This window comes from Rhamphochromis longiceps, linkage group LG14, assembly GCF_057381845.1.
Source record: "Rhamphochromis longiceps isolate RC_006_pf linkage group LG14, R_longiceps_female_GT1.1, whole genome shotgun sequence".
NCBI classification, from domain to species: Eukaryota; Metazoa; Chordata; class Actinopteri; order Cichliformes; family Cichlidae; genus Rhamphochromis; species Rhamphochromis longiceps.
Window position 1 is genome coordinate 25786736 of NC_140570.1, and position 16782 is coordinate 25803517.

Sequence of the window (16782 nt, forward strand, 5' to 3'; positions counted from 1 at the left end):
TCGGAAGGTATAGTGGTTCGATCCCTGGCTCCTCCAGTCTGCATGTCAAGAGTATGAATGTAGTTAGGAAGCACTCAGTTAAGCGAAAGTGTGTGATTAGGTGAATGTGGCATGTTGTATAGAGCACTTTGAGTAATCTGGGAGAGTAGAAAAGCGCTATATAAGAATCAGTCCATTCACTGTCTGAACAGAGTTCAGCATGTTACTTTTGCACTGTTTTGCATGTTCTGGCACATGTTGTTATTGCATGGCTTGATTAAGTTACACATTAGGCTGACATCTGGGGCCAGAGCTGAAACTGTTCTGTGCCAGCCCAGGGCCAGCATTGTCTCTACAACTGGCCTATGGCTGCACACCACCTACAGATGGCCCACATGCCGCAAAGAATGACGGCCCTTTCGTGGCCCAAATCAGGTTTGCCAGAGGTAATCCACACATGGGCCAGCACAGGACAACCAGTGTGTATGCAACTGGCCTTGTGCTGTGCCCATGTGTGGGCCACCTCTGGCAAACCAGTCCCAAAAAACATATGTATTATACAGTGTTAAACAAATGAAGAGTACACCAACTGGTGTACTAAATACTTCATACACTGTGTTCGTCAGTTGATAAAACAATTTTTGTGTATCGATAAAACATAACTACTCTAGATACAACTCACCTCTCGTATAGCTTTAACAGACTGGGAGTGATTACTGCAGCCAGCCTCAAATAAACGGCCACAACAACAACTGTATAAAAGACTTTTTTCTTCTTTACAGTCATTGTGCCAAACCAGGAGGGAGGGCGCTGTTTCCCCATTGCACTGACAGTTGAGGCAAGTGGAAACACTGTTATGTTAGGAGCACACCGGTGACAGGTGTAGGTGATGCTTGGTGTCATGAAACACTGATGGTCTACTTTTGACTCAAGTAAAGACATGTGACCTCCAGGAAATGCTGTGTGCCTATAAAGTTTTAGCTAAAAACAGTTAAAAAAACAAACAGCATATTTTGCCTTCAAAATATGAGGACTCGCAGCTTATCCTCTCGTTGCAGAGCTCAGGCTGAAGCGTGTGGGTCATGCCTGCAGCTGGCTTGCTTTATTTTTGTTTTTTAATCTGCTCCCTGCTGAGTCACTGCTTCCCCTAAACGCCCCGCTTTCGATTTCCATTTCCTTTAAATCGTCTGTCTTCTGGGCGACCAGCAGGTGTCGCTGCTGCGCCTCGTAACTTTTCAGCAGTTTGTCAGAGTTTTTAAGTTGAGAGGAGAAGAGGCGCCGTTTCTAATGGGAGGGGGTTTTGTTTTTGTTTTTTTTTGAAATTGTAACTTTTACTTTGCTCTTATGAAATTCCCACTTCTCCCTGATTGGAGGAACCGGGAGAAACGTGATAAAGACATGATGTAACCAGGAGAAATGCATCAGAGGGCGTGTGGCTGAGAAAGAGCTGGCTTTTTGACTTCTTTGTGCTAAAAATAGGTGCATTAGCTCTGGGATAGAGGCTAATTTGAAAAGTTAAAAACCGATTTGCATATGCGCTGAAGCCGATATGAAAACAAGACGAGCCGCCGATACGTGCGGTCAGTTTACATATATAATGAGGGGGGAAATCGGCTTTTAAGGGTAAAATGCCTTTTCTGGCCTCACTATGATGCATTATGCAAATCAATAAAGCGCCGTTTGATTAAAAGTTTGGTTCGTGCTGTCGCGGGGGGGGGTTTTCCCGTCTGTGAGGTGACGTTACGCGCGGAGGGGGATTTCCACGCGTCTAGCAGCCAATCGCGAAGCCTGCCGGAAACACAAAAGCGGAGCACACTTAGTTCCACGCATGGCTTCGGGACGGTTTGACATTTCTCCTCGGGATCAGACAGACACTCTGAGCCGCTGTGCAGTCTAACTGGTGGTTTAAGGAGCTGTTTCAGAGTTCAGGACGAAGGTTTGGGCCGAGACGGAAAAAACCCAGAGTCATCCGGTTTGGAGAGTTCTCAAGGAAGAATTCAAGGACACGACGGTGGAGTTTAAGGTCCTCAAAGTGGTCTTAAAGACTGTACGCATGCCATGATAGACATGGACATGGTCAACGGTACCTCTGGTGGGTGGTTGTCTTTTGTAAACCTGTTGAATCTTTGCGTGTGTTTGTGCGTAAAAGCGCTGACATCATCCTGAGGCATGTGATTTTTCACAGCAGAGGAGACAACACCCCTTCCCGGGATTGACCCGCAGGACGACAATTATTCGAGCCTCAACTCTATAGATTTCGGTGAGTGGTGGGTCTTTTTTGTTTTGTTATGTTTTGTTTTGTTTTGGCTCTGCGTGCATCTGCCGGAAGCGGGGAGGCATTACGGTGACCTGAGATGACCTCTGGCAGGAGGCGTGAACCATCATCAGAGTTCCTGCTTGTTTAATCTTAGGTTGTCTTATTTCCGATGTCAGAGAAGGAGAACTCAACATTTGGGACATTAAATTAAACGTGAAAAAAGTCACAACAGCTGATTTCTCTTATCTAACTTTGAAAACTGTGCTGCAGATGCTTGCTTTGTTTAATGTTTCATGATTTCTGACAAAGTGTCAGACATGACAGACCACAACCACCCCAAAAGGTATATTTACCTGCAGATAACCACTGCTCTAGATTCACTTTCACTGGTTAAACTGAGGCTGGCTACATGGCACCAGGCTTGTTTTTTTGTTTTTTTTATTGGTGCAGTGCTGAAACAACGTGCCACAGATTCATGCACCAGTGACAAAAACAAAACAGAGGAAACGGTTCATGTGAGGTGGTAACCACTCAAATTCTGACACACTGTGTCTTGTGACACGTTGCCACGTCTTAAAATAGATTGCAGTAATATACTATTAGGTTTGAAAGATGTTAATGGAAGTGTTTCTGCTTTCAAATCCAAAAACATAAAGAAACAGCACAGCTGCTGCCCTAAAGTGGTGTCAGATTTTTATCACATTTGCACTTTCACTTTGGATTCACCATCAGTTTGTATTCATTCACAGACCTGATTCAAGAATATATCACAGAAAGTGAGCAGGTAGCACCCTCCCTATCTGGACTACCTGGACCACCTCCTCCACCTGCTGGCCTCCCCTGCTCGACACCAACCCCCATCCACAAACCAACGCAGACATCCAAGCCGGTGCTGGTTGCAAGAGGCACCTCGTCTAAGGTTTGTTTGTTTGTTTTTTGTTGTTGTTTGTTTGTTTGTTGTTGTTTTTAGGTGGTGTCATGCAGGGTGTTGATTTTTCTGGTTTCCAGCTCATTTCACAGTTTCATACGTTACCCAGAAAGACTGCTGGCAACACCCAAGGGTGCCAAGCAGAGAGGTGTTTATATCAGCTGTGGGCTGTGAAAGCTGCCAGCCTGCGGTGAATAGGGGCATAATTTTTTACAGTTTTTTTTTACAATTTTTTTTTCTTGGCAAAATTTGTGCTCATTACTTCGATCCAGGTTCTATTGAACTAGATCAAGTCATAATCAATATACCTGATACTTAATTTATAAGAGCCAGAGAAATAAATGTCAGTACATGCACCTATTTTGTAAATACTCAATCACTTTGGCTGCTATGACTGTATAACAGGTAGGAAACTGGAGTCTAAGCTGTCTGGAGAAAGGTTATGACTAATAAACAATGATAACAATAATGATGGCATTCTTATTTTTAGCCTTTTCTTATCTTAGCTGGGCAACATAAACATTAAAACAGTTAATGGATTCAGCTAAAACTTAAAACATTTTATTTATGAGAAGAAACTGTTAAAATCTGCTTTTGGCTTCTCTGATTGTTTTTTTGAGGTTTTCTTATCATTTGTTTATGCAAAGCAGTCACACAGATGGGCAGGTTGTTATGCTCTTCCCTCGGTTTATTATTAGCAACAGTAGTTTTATTTCCCATATTGTCTTTGTGCTATTATTGAAAGGCGGTTGATATAAAACACGTTCAGAGGAAGCGTCTGTTCCTCCTCCTCGGCGGTGGCTGCAGCTCTCATAATGAGGCTGTTGTGAGGATTGAATGTCGGTGGTATGAAGTGCTGCATGATTCATGTGCAGCCTGCAGACGGTTGGCTATTTTGCTGTGTGGCACAGAGCAGCCGTTAGGCAACTCGGCAGGTCAGGCTTCTACCAGAAAGCACGTGGTTTACAGGCAGCGGGAGCTCAGAAAGACTGTAATCTGATAAGAGAGGCACTGTAGTGACCGCACAGATGGGTAATAATGAAGGGCGGTAGAAGAGTAGTTCAGCCTTCTCTTAGTGAATGAGCTGCACAGGTTATGTTGCTGGGTTTGAAGAGGTTTTGCAGCTTGTGAGGGAGCGTGGCACACCTCTTTGTGCTTTTTTTTTTTTTGTTGTTATAGAGGAGGTGGGCTTGGGGAGTGGAGAGGACATTTTGGAAGAGCTGTAATCTGACTCCTGCTTTCAGTTTGCCATCCTTTCTGTTTACAAGCCAAACCCACCGGAGACGAAAGGTTGCATTTTTCACCCCCGTGTCAGTGCTGTGATTGGCTGAAGGGCGTAAGGCTGAGCTGACTTCCTATTTCCGTTTGCTGGCTCGGTGTAGCAGGCTTTTGTTGAAAGGTCCAGTCCTTTTTTTTTTTCTTTTCTTCTTTTGGGGAGGGGGCTAACACGATTGCAGGGGTGCATACAAACACTTTGACCAAAGACGTCTGGGGCTCGACAGGATATTATGAAACATGATCTCATGCAGAGGTATCACCACATCTCTGCAGCGATGGTTTAATGATTCACAGCAACACGTCTGACAAAGGAGGCGACTTCTTTACTACTTTTCTTACCTGCAGGTTTGATCATTATCATTCTTATCTTCTGTTTTTTTTTTTTTTTGATTAGCTACAGCAGATAGACTGCAGTGAGTCGGGTGAAACTTGATTTGTGATAACTTTGGGTTCACGGTGATGTAAGAGAAAGCAATCAGGCGCCTCGATGAGCAGAAACAAATGAGCGAGGATGGCACTGCAGAGAAAGAGAGAAACTAAAAGCAGCAAAGACAAAAAAGAGATACAAAGTCTTGAGTGGGAGCGGAAAAAGCTCGGTGGTCTGCGGTGTAACGGAAAAAATAAGACATCATATGCAAGAGGAGGAGTCGCAGAGCACGAGGTTAACTCTGCTCACTGATAGAAAGCACATGTATAGAGAGAAAACAAAAAGAAACACACGCCATGAGTCAGTTCTTTCACTGCATGCTTCATCTGTAGTGTCATCACTGCCCAAGAGACATGAGGTCGTTTTTCTTCATTAAAACTATGAAGATGTCGAGGCGGGGGAAAAAAAGCTCTTTCAGCAGTAAAACCGCAAAACCGTGTAACATCATTAGACTGTTAATACAGACACACTGGTGTGTAAAAAGTACCATTGTAGTATTTTAGCTTGTCAAAGTGGAGCTACTTTCAGCTGCTTTATATAGAGTGTCTCAGTTTAACATGGGGGTTCCCAAAATGGGAGCTGAGCTGCTACAAAAAGATGCAAAGTAATCATTTAGAAATATTCTGAGATATTAAATTGCATTTGTTGCCATTTTTGACACTTTTCTCTCATTGTATTTTTTTAATGGTGAAATACTGAAACATCACACTTGGTTTTTAAATTAAATAACCTAGACGTTCGGAAGGGAAACATTTTATTAAAAGGATTTTATGAAGTTGTGCTTTGAAAGTGAGTCAGTGCTTCGAAACTGTAGATATTCTTATAGGTTGTAACTGGTTGCGAATGCCTGCGTATTTGACTTGGTGACTTCATCTCCTTTACACATCGAGTGAATGAAATGTGACTTGTCAGGTTTTTACTCCTCAGCCGTAAAAGGCTGATCATGTATTGTCGTCACCTCACCGAGGCCGGTGACGTGGGCACCTAAGTTTGTGAATGCGATAACTTGAGGACAAGATGACGTAGGATTTTGTAATTGATACCACAGGTGCGTCTGCTGGGAGTCTGAGGGGTAGCACTGGCAGTTGCCAGTACTTTTATTTTACTGCAGAAGTTCAGTTTTTCTTCTTGGAAGAGTGTTGAGAAAGGTCGATAGTTGATGATCGGAAATCTAAAGGCATAGTTCAACTGGAGAGATGTTTCATGCTGTCAGCAAACTGACTCACTGCATTTGTACATCCAAAGCAAGAAAACCTCTGTGTAAATTAAGTTTTCATGAGAAACATCAAGTCGAGCCATCTGACTTTTACATTTCCTGCTAAAACAGATGGAATAGGGAAAAGAAACCGTGGGGGCATGAGGTAAGACCAGAGCAGAAATAAAAAGCATCGAGATCACAAACATGATAAAGAAATGGTTAAAACATAAAATAAACACAAACACAAACTATTGTTTCTTCTTTCAGATGCTTTGTGGATTTGCTTTGAAGTCTTTCGAGTACAGAAATTATCTTTACTCATTAGATCAGGTTATAAAAGACTCATCTGATGTGCATCACCAGCCTTTAGGGACAGTCGTGAGGCTTGGTTGGTTGTTGCATGTTGTCTGCATCTTTTCATTTCTGCCAGAAGTTTCTAGTGCGAGGTAAATATGTTTAAGTCAATTTTTTTAAATTGCTCTCTCTTGTCCCCCCCATCAGCCAGTCCTCCCTGTCATGGATATGGCATCGACTCATCCTTCCTCTGGGCGAGGGTCCTCGTGTTTGCTGAACTCGAAGAACTCCGGCATCCCGTCCTCTCAGAACCGAGGCGACACGGACATTCTGGAGCGTGTTCTGGACAAGCCCAAGCTCGCGATAGTGGAGGAGCCCAAAGACAGAGGCATGAGGTTTCGCTATGAATGTGAAGGACGCTCGGCGGGCAGCATCCTGGGAGCATCCAGCACCCACACTGAAAAGACCCTGCCTACGATAGAGGTAGGAGTTTTTGTTTCAGAAGGGGAGTTTACACGACCTCAGAGGCAGTTAGGCACTTTTAACCACAGCTGATCCTGTTTACTCTGTTCACTTGACCCCTCCTGTCTGAAATGGGTGGAGACTGAAAAAAATGTGGTTTGTCTGAATCAATTAGAAAGTCCCCACAAATCCCAGCTCAAGTGCAGTGAGATACAAGGAGGTATATCCCCCAGCTGCTTACTAAAAAACACTGCCACACACATCTACACGCCACGATCATTCACACATTGACTTGGTGGTTACCAGGTTATATAAAGTTTAGTCAAGGAAATGTCCGGTTGCATAATGGATATTAATAGCGGTGAACAATGGTGTTAACCTGTCATTGTTTTTGGATGAAACTGGTACCTGAGAGGACTTAGTTTTGCTTTTATTTATATTTTTATTGTAATACATCAGGAAATCTGTAATGACCTTCTAGAAACCTATTGTTTAAAGTCTGCCCCTGAAAAATGTCTGAGGGGGAAAGAGACAAAAAATCCTGGAGCAACAGATAGAGAAGGTTAATCGGCTTTTATTTCAACTCTTTTCAAGCCAAGTTTCTCAGATGTCAGGGTTATCTGCTTTAGTTTGGCATATTACAACAGCTTTGGTCTGTTGGTCAGGGAAAAAATTAAGAACTTTAGACAACTTTTTCTGTTTTCTATCAAGAAAATCACATTAATAGGCATCACAGCTCTGAACTTATTCTGGATTTTTGCTATAAATCTTGTTCTTTTCTTTCTTTCAGATTCAGGGTTCCATCGACGGCTTAAAGAAAGTCAACGTCACAGTTTCTTTGGTGACCAAAGACCTCCCACACCGGCCTCACCCCCACTGCCTCGTGGGTAAAGACTGTCCAAATGGTACAGGGATCTGTTTTGTCACATTCAACCCTCGCAACAACCGACGTCACAGGTGAGCATTCGCCTTCGATCCCTGCCATTTTGATACCTTAAAATTCGTGGTGTGTCTTTACATTTTATTTGAACAGTTCCCCTTGTTTTTACACCCAGCTTCGCTAACCTTGGTATTCAGTGTGTGAGGCGGAAAGAGCTGGACATTTCACTTCAGAAGCGAAGAAGTCTAAATATCGACCCATTTCAGAGTGAGTGGGAGACGTATGCCAATACACCGCACCTTAATCTCCACGTTATTCTTCATTCAATAATACTAAGTGCAATAATCCTTTCTGTCATCGTTGTATTTTTACTCAGTTGTATATAGTATTTGTATTTGTATTCTATTTTTATCTTATTGTATATTTATTTTATTTTATTCTACTGTATATAGTATTTTATTTTATTCTATTCTGTACAGTTGTGTACTGTATTTATTCTTATTGTATTCTAATTTTTGCCTCATAACTTTTGCACTGTCCACTTCCTGCTGTGACAAAACAAATTTCCCACGTGTGGGACTAATAAAGGTTATCTTATCTTATCTTATCTTATTCACATATATAAAGGCAGTTTTTTCTGTCCTCACTGACCCATTTTGTCTCTGTTCTCCCCTCAGCCGGGCATTCGAAGGGCATTGAAGACATGGACATGAATTCAGTGCGTCTGTGCTTTCAGTGCGAGCTCGAGTGGCAGGACGGCAGGAAAGACCATCTCAGCCCGGTGGTGTCGAAGCCCATTTATGACAAGAGTAAGACATAACCAGACAAACACACCGAAAAGCCTTGACCGCAGTCAACCAAGCGCGCCAAAAATAAGGCAGCGTACTTCCCTATTCTCACGCTTTGTCGTGCATGTTTTTTTTTATTCCAGAGGCAACAACTACATCACAGCTGAAGATCACCCATTTGAACCTGTATGAAGGTCCCTGCACTGGCAAGACGGAGGTCTACATGTTGTGTGACAAAGTGCAGAAAGGTAACAGGAAAGTTTTTTTTGAAGTTAGGTTCCAGGAGTAGATTACATAAAACAAGTCCAGTTTCCACTATTCAGAAACGCGACAAAGAGCCTGATTACAATCTAAGTTTACTTGTAGGGCTTTGGAGCTTTAGTTAACTTTTAAATGAGATTTTTGTGTTTGTGTTATTAAAAAAAACAACCCACACACACCCACATTTTTGTAACTTAAAGTAGAGTCACATTGTGTTTTTCTTGACTAAGAGAAAGCATGTGACGGGGTGCCCAGGAAGGTGGTGCGGTGCTGCATGAGGAAGTCAGGAGTGTTAGAGAGAAGTGTGAGAGCGATGCAGGATATGCATGGGTGCACTGAGACAATAGTGTGTGGTAGGAGCGACAGACTGGTTAAAAGTGAATTTGAGAAGCTGCTTTTGAGAGCTTTTCAAGCTGGCAGATGAGGTCTGACTCTGTGGAATATTATGTTTGCGTATGATGTGTCGGTCTACACGGGGAGCTGTGGGGGTTTCCTGTGTAGAGAAAAGGAGTGAAGGTGAGAAGGAGCAAAGTAGAAAATGTGTTTTGGTGAGGATGATGGAGGAGGTGAAGGTGGTTGAGTTTAAATACTTGGGGTCAACCATCCAGAACAACTGGGGTGTGAAAAAGAGGTGAAGAAAAGGGTACTGGGTTGTGACAGAAGGATACCAACATGAAAGTAAAAGTTAAGAAGGCAGCTGAGAGATCAGTTACATTGCATGAAACGTATGAAAAGACCTGGAAGAAGCTGAGTTTGACATGCTGAGATGTTTGGAGCTCATCACAGCGACCGCTCAGGTTGGACGGTTCTGGGACAAAGTAAGAAAGATGAGCCTGAGTTTGTTTGGACATGTGAGTGAAGACTTGCAGGTAGAAAGATGCCATCAGAGAAGAAGAAAGCACAAAGAGGAGGTGTGTGGATGTGATGAAGGAGGACTTGTAGGTGGTTTCCAGGTGGTAACGTGCCCTAAAGAAGAAAACTGTTGTGACCTAATTATTTTGAATTAAAGTATTAAAAGTTTTGATTCCTCTAAAAAAAGGTTTTATTTTTAATCTTCTTTGTATTTTGGATCCTTTTTGAAACATTTTCTCATCGATTCTTAATTAAGAGGCTTCTTCGCTTCTTAAGGTGAACAGGAAGGTGGCCTTGGAGTCAAGGGTCCCATGAGCCTAGGTGCTGACCATTACGGGGTCCCTAATGTAATAAAACCTGGGACTCCCAGAAGTGAAGAAGCTTCTTGTTAAAGACTCCCATGACCTGGATGAATGAGAACACAAACATGTTCTAATGTTTCTTGAATAATAAAGAGCTTTGCGTGTTTGGTCCTCAGACGACATCGAGATCATCTTCAGGCGAGAGTCGTGGAAGGCGAACGGGGAGTTTGCCCAGACAGACGTGCACCGACAGATCGCCATCGTGTTTAAGACTCCGCCCTACGAGGACCAAGACATCACAGAGGAAGTGGAAGTCAACCTGGCCCTGCGTCGCATCTCAGACCAGATGGAGAGCGAGCCCGTTACATTCAAGTACCTGCCTCGCAATCCAGGTCAGTAAGCACTGGACTTCCCTAACATCCTCTTCTGCCACACCAACCCTCTGCACGTCCTCCTTCACTACATCCATGAGCCTCCACTATCTCTACTCCCTGTTAGAGATGGCACGATACCACTTTTTTATGTCCGATACCGATACCGATATCATAAATTTGGATATCTGCCGATACCGATATGAATCCGATATAGTGTTTTTTAATCAACAAAACTGTTTTTTAAAATATCTTGCTGCATTTTGCAAGTCTGCAAGTTCATACTCAAGTTTAAAACAACAACTACACTAAAGCTATTCTGTTATACCTGTATACAAAAAAAATATTTCATAGTTCAGCAATACTGATCAATCTAATAAACTTAGACCTACACCATCCTCCCTATTCTGGTATTTTAAAGAGTACTTAGCGTAAATATTAAGCAACCTAACTAATAGGGTTCCAACTCCCAGCAACAACAAAAATAAATAAATAAAAAATAGGGAACCACCCCTCACGCTCCACCTCATGATGCTTAATCGACGTAATCAACCTTAATTTGATGCAGTGTGAAAAAAAAATGCACAGAAATCAATTATTTTTCAAGAAATATTAAATAGATTCAACATCTTTCTTCAACAAAATTGCAGACTGCACAGATGGTACCTTCCCAAAGGAAAAAGTACTATAGCTTACTAGGGTATATATATTAGACTTAATAGTCACTATATACAGTAATTGACTTCTATTCATTTTACATCAAATTAAAACTTTGTGTGTCAGATAATTATTTATTAAAAGCTCGAAATTTAAAATGAGATTAAGAAAGAAAAGTATGTCTTTGTGCCCCCTTTTCCCTGTTAATGCCCTATCGGCCCCCCTGGCTAAACTTTGCTAGATCCGCCCCTGCACAGTTACCAGCGTCAGCTACGTAGAAAAAGATCCTCGAGTAGAAATTAATATTAAATAAATTCTAACAACAGCTTATCAAGCTTAAACATGCCGGGTTGCTAGCGAAGCTCCAAATGCTATCCAGACCACAGGTCCCGCATGCCACAGCCGCTCTATCACGTGATGCATACTGCTCCGACGTGCTAACGTTCTGAGGTGAGTTACGGCGTGTTGCAAGTTTTGTGAGGTGCTTTCGTGATATTTAATGGATCGGATTACATTTTTTATTTTTCTCCGATATCCGATCCAGTCATTTAGGTCAGTATCGGACCGATACCGATACGTAATATCGGATCGGTCCATCTCTACTCCCTGTAGATTCACTTTTCCGCCGGTCTCCCTCCTTCTTCTGGTCATAAAGTCCACTGTCCTCTCTCCTATACATCTCTACACTTCCACACTTATGTCATCAGGACCAGCCACCTTTCTGTTCTTCCTCCTCTTCATAGCTGTCCTCACTTCCTCCTCACTGCACTTTCTCATTCATTAACTGTCCTCTGTCTTTTTTCTCTCTCAAAGTACTCCTTCCACCTTCTCTGCACACTCTCCTTACTCATTAGTACATTTCCATCCTGCTGCAAATCCTTTCCAGCTCGATCACTCTGTTTAACCAATCAAAACAAACCTTTATCTCCTTTCTTGGTGTCCAGCCTCACATACAACTCACTGTAAGCCTCTTTGAATACTTTCCTGTACGTCCTCATTCCACCATTACGTCACCGGCCACCACCATCTTTCCTTCGGCATTCCTTGATACCATTCCTACTCAACACTTCCTCATCACCTCTCTTCCCTTCATCTACATGTCCATTGAAGTCTGTCCTACTCTTTCCCCCCTTGGGGACACTCTCTGCCACTTGATCCAACTTGCTCCAGAACTCCCCTCTCTTTTCTAAATGACATCCAACCTGTGGGGCATACGCACAGATAACAATGAAAACCACCCCTCTGATTTCCACCGTCACACCCATGATCCTGTCTGACACTCTCTGCGCGTCCACAGCACTATGTACACCACAATAGAACATTTTGAATCCACCTCCAGCGCTCCTGGCCTTTCCACGTGGTCTCCTGCACACGCAATACAGCCACCTTCTTTCTCTCCATCATGTCAGCCAGTTCTCTCTCCTCTTTACCAGTCATAGTGCTCACAAATTAAAAAAACAGATGCAGCAGATTATTGCTAAACACTGACAGCGTTTCATTTCTCATTTCAGACCCGTACGAGGTGAAGCGGAAGACAAGGCTAAAGTCAGAGGTGAACCTCAAGGAGAAGCCCTGTGTGACAGGTGAGGTTCAGACTGTCAGTTTGATCTTTGTGTTTTTACAATTCAGCATGTGAACTGTTTGACTGGGGTGTGCCACCTCTCTGGCTCCATGTTTACATATTCTCACTCAAAATATTGTGACTTAATACAACAGGAAAAGCACAGCAAACCAACATTTTAAATCTAAACTTTTTGGATTTCATCATGCAAAAAGCATAAAGTGCCTTTAAGTGAATACAATTATTTTTATTTTAACTTGACACTCAGTCCAGATTAAAGCTATTCACAATCATGTTCAAACTGCTTGTTAAATGATAGCCAGTCTTCTCAAAATCCAGGTTTAAACTGTAGTCTATCTGCCTGACTTCAAGAACCGCAAAGCCCCTTTTCCACTGATGCAGGACCAGTCCATAATCTAGAACCTGTTCCACATATTTCCCCTGAAAAAGGGCCGGTGGCATTGTGGCCCAGGTTGGTGCCACAGAATTGCTGACACCAAAACTGAAACAAAATTAAGTGTGCAGGAATTTCACCCATGACTAGCAGATGCATTTTTTATTTATTTTTTTGCATGGAAATTACTCCAACACCTGCTAGTAGCGTTTGGGTCTCAAAGCTTTTTTTTCCTGAGAAAGCCCCCCACACCAGCTCCACACCAGCACTGCATTGGTGGAAACGAGGTGCAAGTGAGCCATTCATTTATTTTCCTCTGGAAAAAAAGGGCGTCTTGGTCATGCTCACTTGGTAAATTACAGAAACCTCAGTGGAACAGTTGAGTTGGTGTTTGTGCCATTAACCACACCTACTAAGAGTCAACACGTCTGCTGTGAAGATGCACTATTAGACACATGGCAGCTTCTGTAATTGGGACGAATCACAATGCCCTTCAAAAAAAAAATCACACTTAATCATTTTCTGTCTACTCATCACTGCATGATGAAGAACAGATCACATGCTAACATGACATTTGCCAAAAATGCCAAAATCGACCACTGGAATACACAGTCATGACAAAAGAGGAAGTGGTCAGCCACAAATACTCCTTATGTGACATGTCATTTCTATGACTGATTATCACATGAAGATAGACTAGTTTTATGTGTTATACATATATAGATACACCAAACAAGATAAAGATGGTGTGTAATAAAAGCACAAAGGGGTTAAAAGCAACAGGGTAAACTGTACAAAAGGTTAAAACTAAAGAGCAGCAAGTTCCACCTTCATGAAGGCTAGTTTTGGTTGATGTCGACTCAGCTGTGGGGTTGTTTTGGAGGTTTTTCACACAGTTATTTCCATTTCATAGCCTGGTCTGACTGATATAAACAAGGCAAAACAGTCCTTGTGGCATAAAGTACTACAGATTAACAATGAGACAAACACCTTTCAAAATGATCACACAGCTGGCTCTGCACTTCTCCTCCCGTAATCTCAGTGAAGACCTTTTTCAAGACTGGCAGCTGTGTGTGTGTGCTTTTTAAAAAAGGTTGAGAATCACATGTCACAATCCAGGTACAAAGACCTCCGTCTAATAACTGACCATTCATCATGTTTCTAACAGCTTTGTTTTCTCTGTAACGTAATCTGTTTCAGCCAAGAGCGCACCTGCCTCAGATCAGGTCATCCAGTTCCTCCCAGAGGCCCAAAACATGATGTCGCCACAAGAGCGGTCGCACCCTGTCCTGCCCGGCACACCCGCTGCGGCGGAACCGCGTTACTGCAATCCAGTCGATTCAAACACAGACGAGGCGGCCGTTTACAACCAGTTGGTAGACATGCCTGAATTTTGGGAGGTCTTCAATAACCCAAACTTCTCCTCACTCGTGCCTGGCAACTTGGACATCACTGCCTCCCCCTTTGCTAATGTGGATATGAACTTCAACCAGAACTCCGGCTTCCTGCAGGACTTTTCCCATTACAGTGACTTGCAATTCAACATGCTCGTCAGCGAGAGCCAGAACCCGCAGTTGGAGCCGCAGGATAGCACAGTTCAGGTGAAAACGGAAGAGGAACTTTGAGGATCGTGTAGCACAGTTTACAGCTGTTTCTGTTTCTGTCATCTTTTAACATCTTGGTCACTTCCTTGCTGACAGTTTTATGTCACTGCCATGTGAGCACATTAAGCTAGTTTACCGCTTCCCCTTGTTTCTAGAACTTGTGCTAAGCTAACAAGCTATCGCCTGCTTTGTTTTTAGTATGAGACTGGTACTGATTAGCGCAGCAGAAAACTGAAACCATCCTTCAAAAGTGGATACAAGTGCCAAAATGCATATGCTTGTCTCTCTAGAGTCAAGTTTGAAAAATCCCATCAGCCACTTGAACTTTCATCACAGAATATCATCCATTTAATACATTTCAGAGGTTTTCTCTTGATTTTTAATGGATTTGACTTTAAGTCAAAGGTATAACTCCTACTTAAGCAAAATAACACGTTACATGCTGCTCCGATGGTCTGATGACAGTTAAGGCTGCGCATAGCTCTGCAGGCCGAGAGATTCCACTTTAACCCCTTTGATGGCACTGGTTCAGAGCTCCTTTATCCTTGGCTCAGTGCTCTCATGCTGGCACACGTATCCAGTTCATCCCAGACAATGGGTGAGAGGTGGGGCTCGCCATTTACCGTCACACCACTTTAGAATCGCCGGAGACCCACGCACAACTGTGCTGCTAAGCTGTTTGTTTTATTGGCTTACTCATGTCTAAACACAACAAGTTAGTCAGTACTAAACACTTAGCTAAGTTTCACACCAGTGATCATCAGTGTCTGATCTTCTGTGACAACTTACAATTTATTTTTTTCCATCTGAGTGTTTTCTGTTTGAGCTGGCACTCAAAGCAGTTTTTTCACTGTAAGCCACACACACACACGTCAGATTCTATTAAAAGTGGTCCAAGGAAGGAACAATGGTGATGCTGTGGCCTCTTTCAGCAGGATAATACACCTTGCCACAAGTAAAAAAAGGTTCAGGAACATTTTAAGCCATTGACTTGGCCTCCAGATTTCCCAGATCTCAGTCTAATCGAGGATATGTGGGAGCTGCTGGAGGTCTGCGCCTCGATGGGTCAGGGCTATTTTGGCAGCAAAAGGGGAACCAACACAGCATTAGGCAGGTGGTCATAATATTGGGCCTGATCAGCAAGCTGTTTGTTCAGCTTTTTCAGTTCGTTCACTTCTCATTAGCACACAGGGACCTCCCACCACCAGTCCCCTATATTATGTCGTCTGTCATTATCAACTTGAAATGCTGTCAAATGTAAATACAAACTAGTGAATATAAAAATAACAAACGCTTCGGCTATCTTGAATCAGAGAAGAATATATGTGGCATTTTTGGTGCTTGTATCCACTTGTGAACAATCTTCCTGTAGTGAGTTATCTGCTGCGCTTGCTCTGCTAGACTGCAAAACCATTATGGAGCAGAGTGCCTTCTTTCCTGCTGCTGCTTTGCACTTTGTTGCCCTGTATTTAACCCCGTACCTTTTTTTTCTTTTGCTCCCAAAGCCTTGCTGGCCAAGTCTTCGGGAACAAGTTGGCATTCCTTATTTTCCATAAGTGCTGCAAGCATTAATTTAAAGCCTACATTCAGTGTGGAGTTTAAAAGGAGAACTCAAACTTCTCCACAAAAGCTGTAAACTTCCATAATTGCAGTCTGTTTTAATTGCAAGGTGAGACTAAAATGGCACGTATTAAATGTTTGTGCGACATTTGTTTTGTTTGCTTAGCTGAAGCTGCCGGCAGCATAAAAGGGTTTGGTTTTTTTCTTTTAATCACCAAAAGTCTCAAGTACAGTAGTTGGGGATCAATTCTTCTTTGTCCCTGTCTGTTATTGCTCTCTGTTGGCTGCCACAGCCACTGGCTTGTTTAATATTTAATCAACATAAATGTAATAGAAAACAGCCCTTTTCCTATTTCTGGCTTTCTTTGTGTCAGTTCCTTTTGTTTGTCAGTTTCACTCTTGTGCTAAGCATTCAAATTTCCAATCGCACCTTATCACATGTCTGCCCACAGTGTAGTGCAGTAGTCGGAGAAAAATAAAATGTCTGTGTGTAACTTTTGTTGTGTCATTACTTCCTGTTGAGGCAGAGTGAGAGGCAGAAATAAAAGATTAGAGTGCGTTAAAGGGGATGTAGGCGCTGCGATTCAGCTGCTGCCCACACACATTCCTGAGCTGCTCTCTCACTTATAAAAACAATGATTCTTGGCAGCTTCGACATCTCCGAGATGCTTTTCGGCTTGTCACGTCATAGTTTTAAATATCTTCAATGCCTCAAGAGAACCTTGAAGT

The 16782-nt window shown here is 42.7% G+C and overlaps 1 protein-coding gene across 3 annotated transcripts; it reads left to right on the top strand.

Annotated features, from left to right (window-relative positions):
- Positions 1-491: 491 nt before the first annotated feature.
- relb (RELB proto-oncogene, NF-kB subunit) lies at positions 492-16559 on the top strand. Of its 3 annotated transcripts, none has more exons than XM_085379779.1 (11): positions 492-2071; positions 2165-2239; positions 2986-3155; positions 6569-6844; positions 7614-7780; positions 7879-7970; positions 8381-8512; positions 8635-8739; positions 10083-10298; positions 12446-12517; positions 14090-16559. In XM_085379779.1, the coding sequence occupies exons 1-11, from the start codon at positions 2038-2040 to the stop codon at positions 14512-14514; spliced, it is 1764 nt and encodes a 587-aa protein (XP_085235905.1). In that variant the 5' UTR covers positions 492-2037; the 3' UTR covers positions 14515-16559. The 3 variants fall into 3 exon arrangements, with proteins under 3 accessions (XP_085235905.1, XP_085235906.1, XP_085235907.1); XM_085379780.1 differs by having other exon boundaries at positions 2168-2239; XM_085379781.1 differs by lacking the exons at positions 492-2071; positions 2165-2239; positions 2986-3155 and adding an exon at positions 4521-4787.
- Positions 16560-16782: the final 223 nt, after the last annotated feature.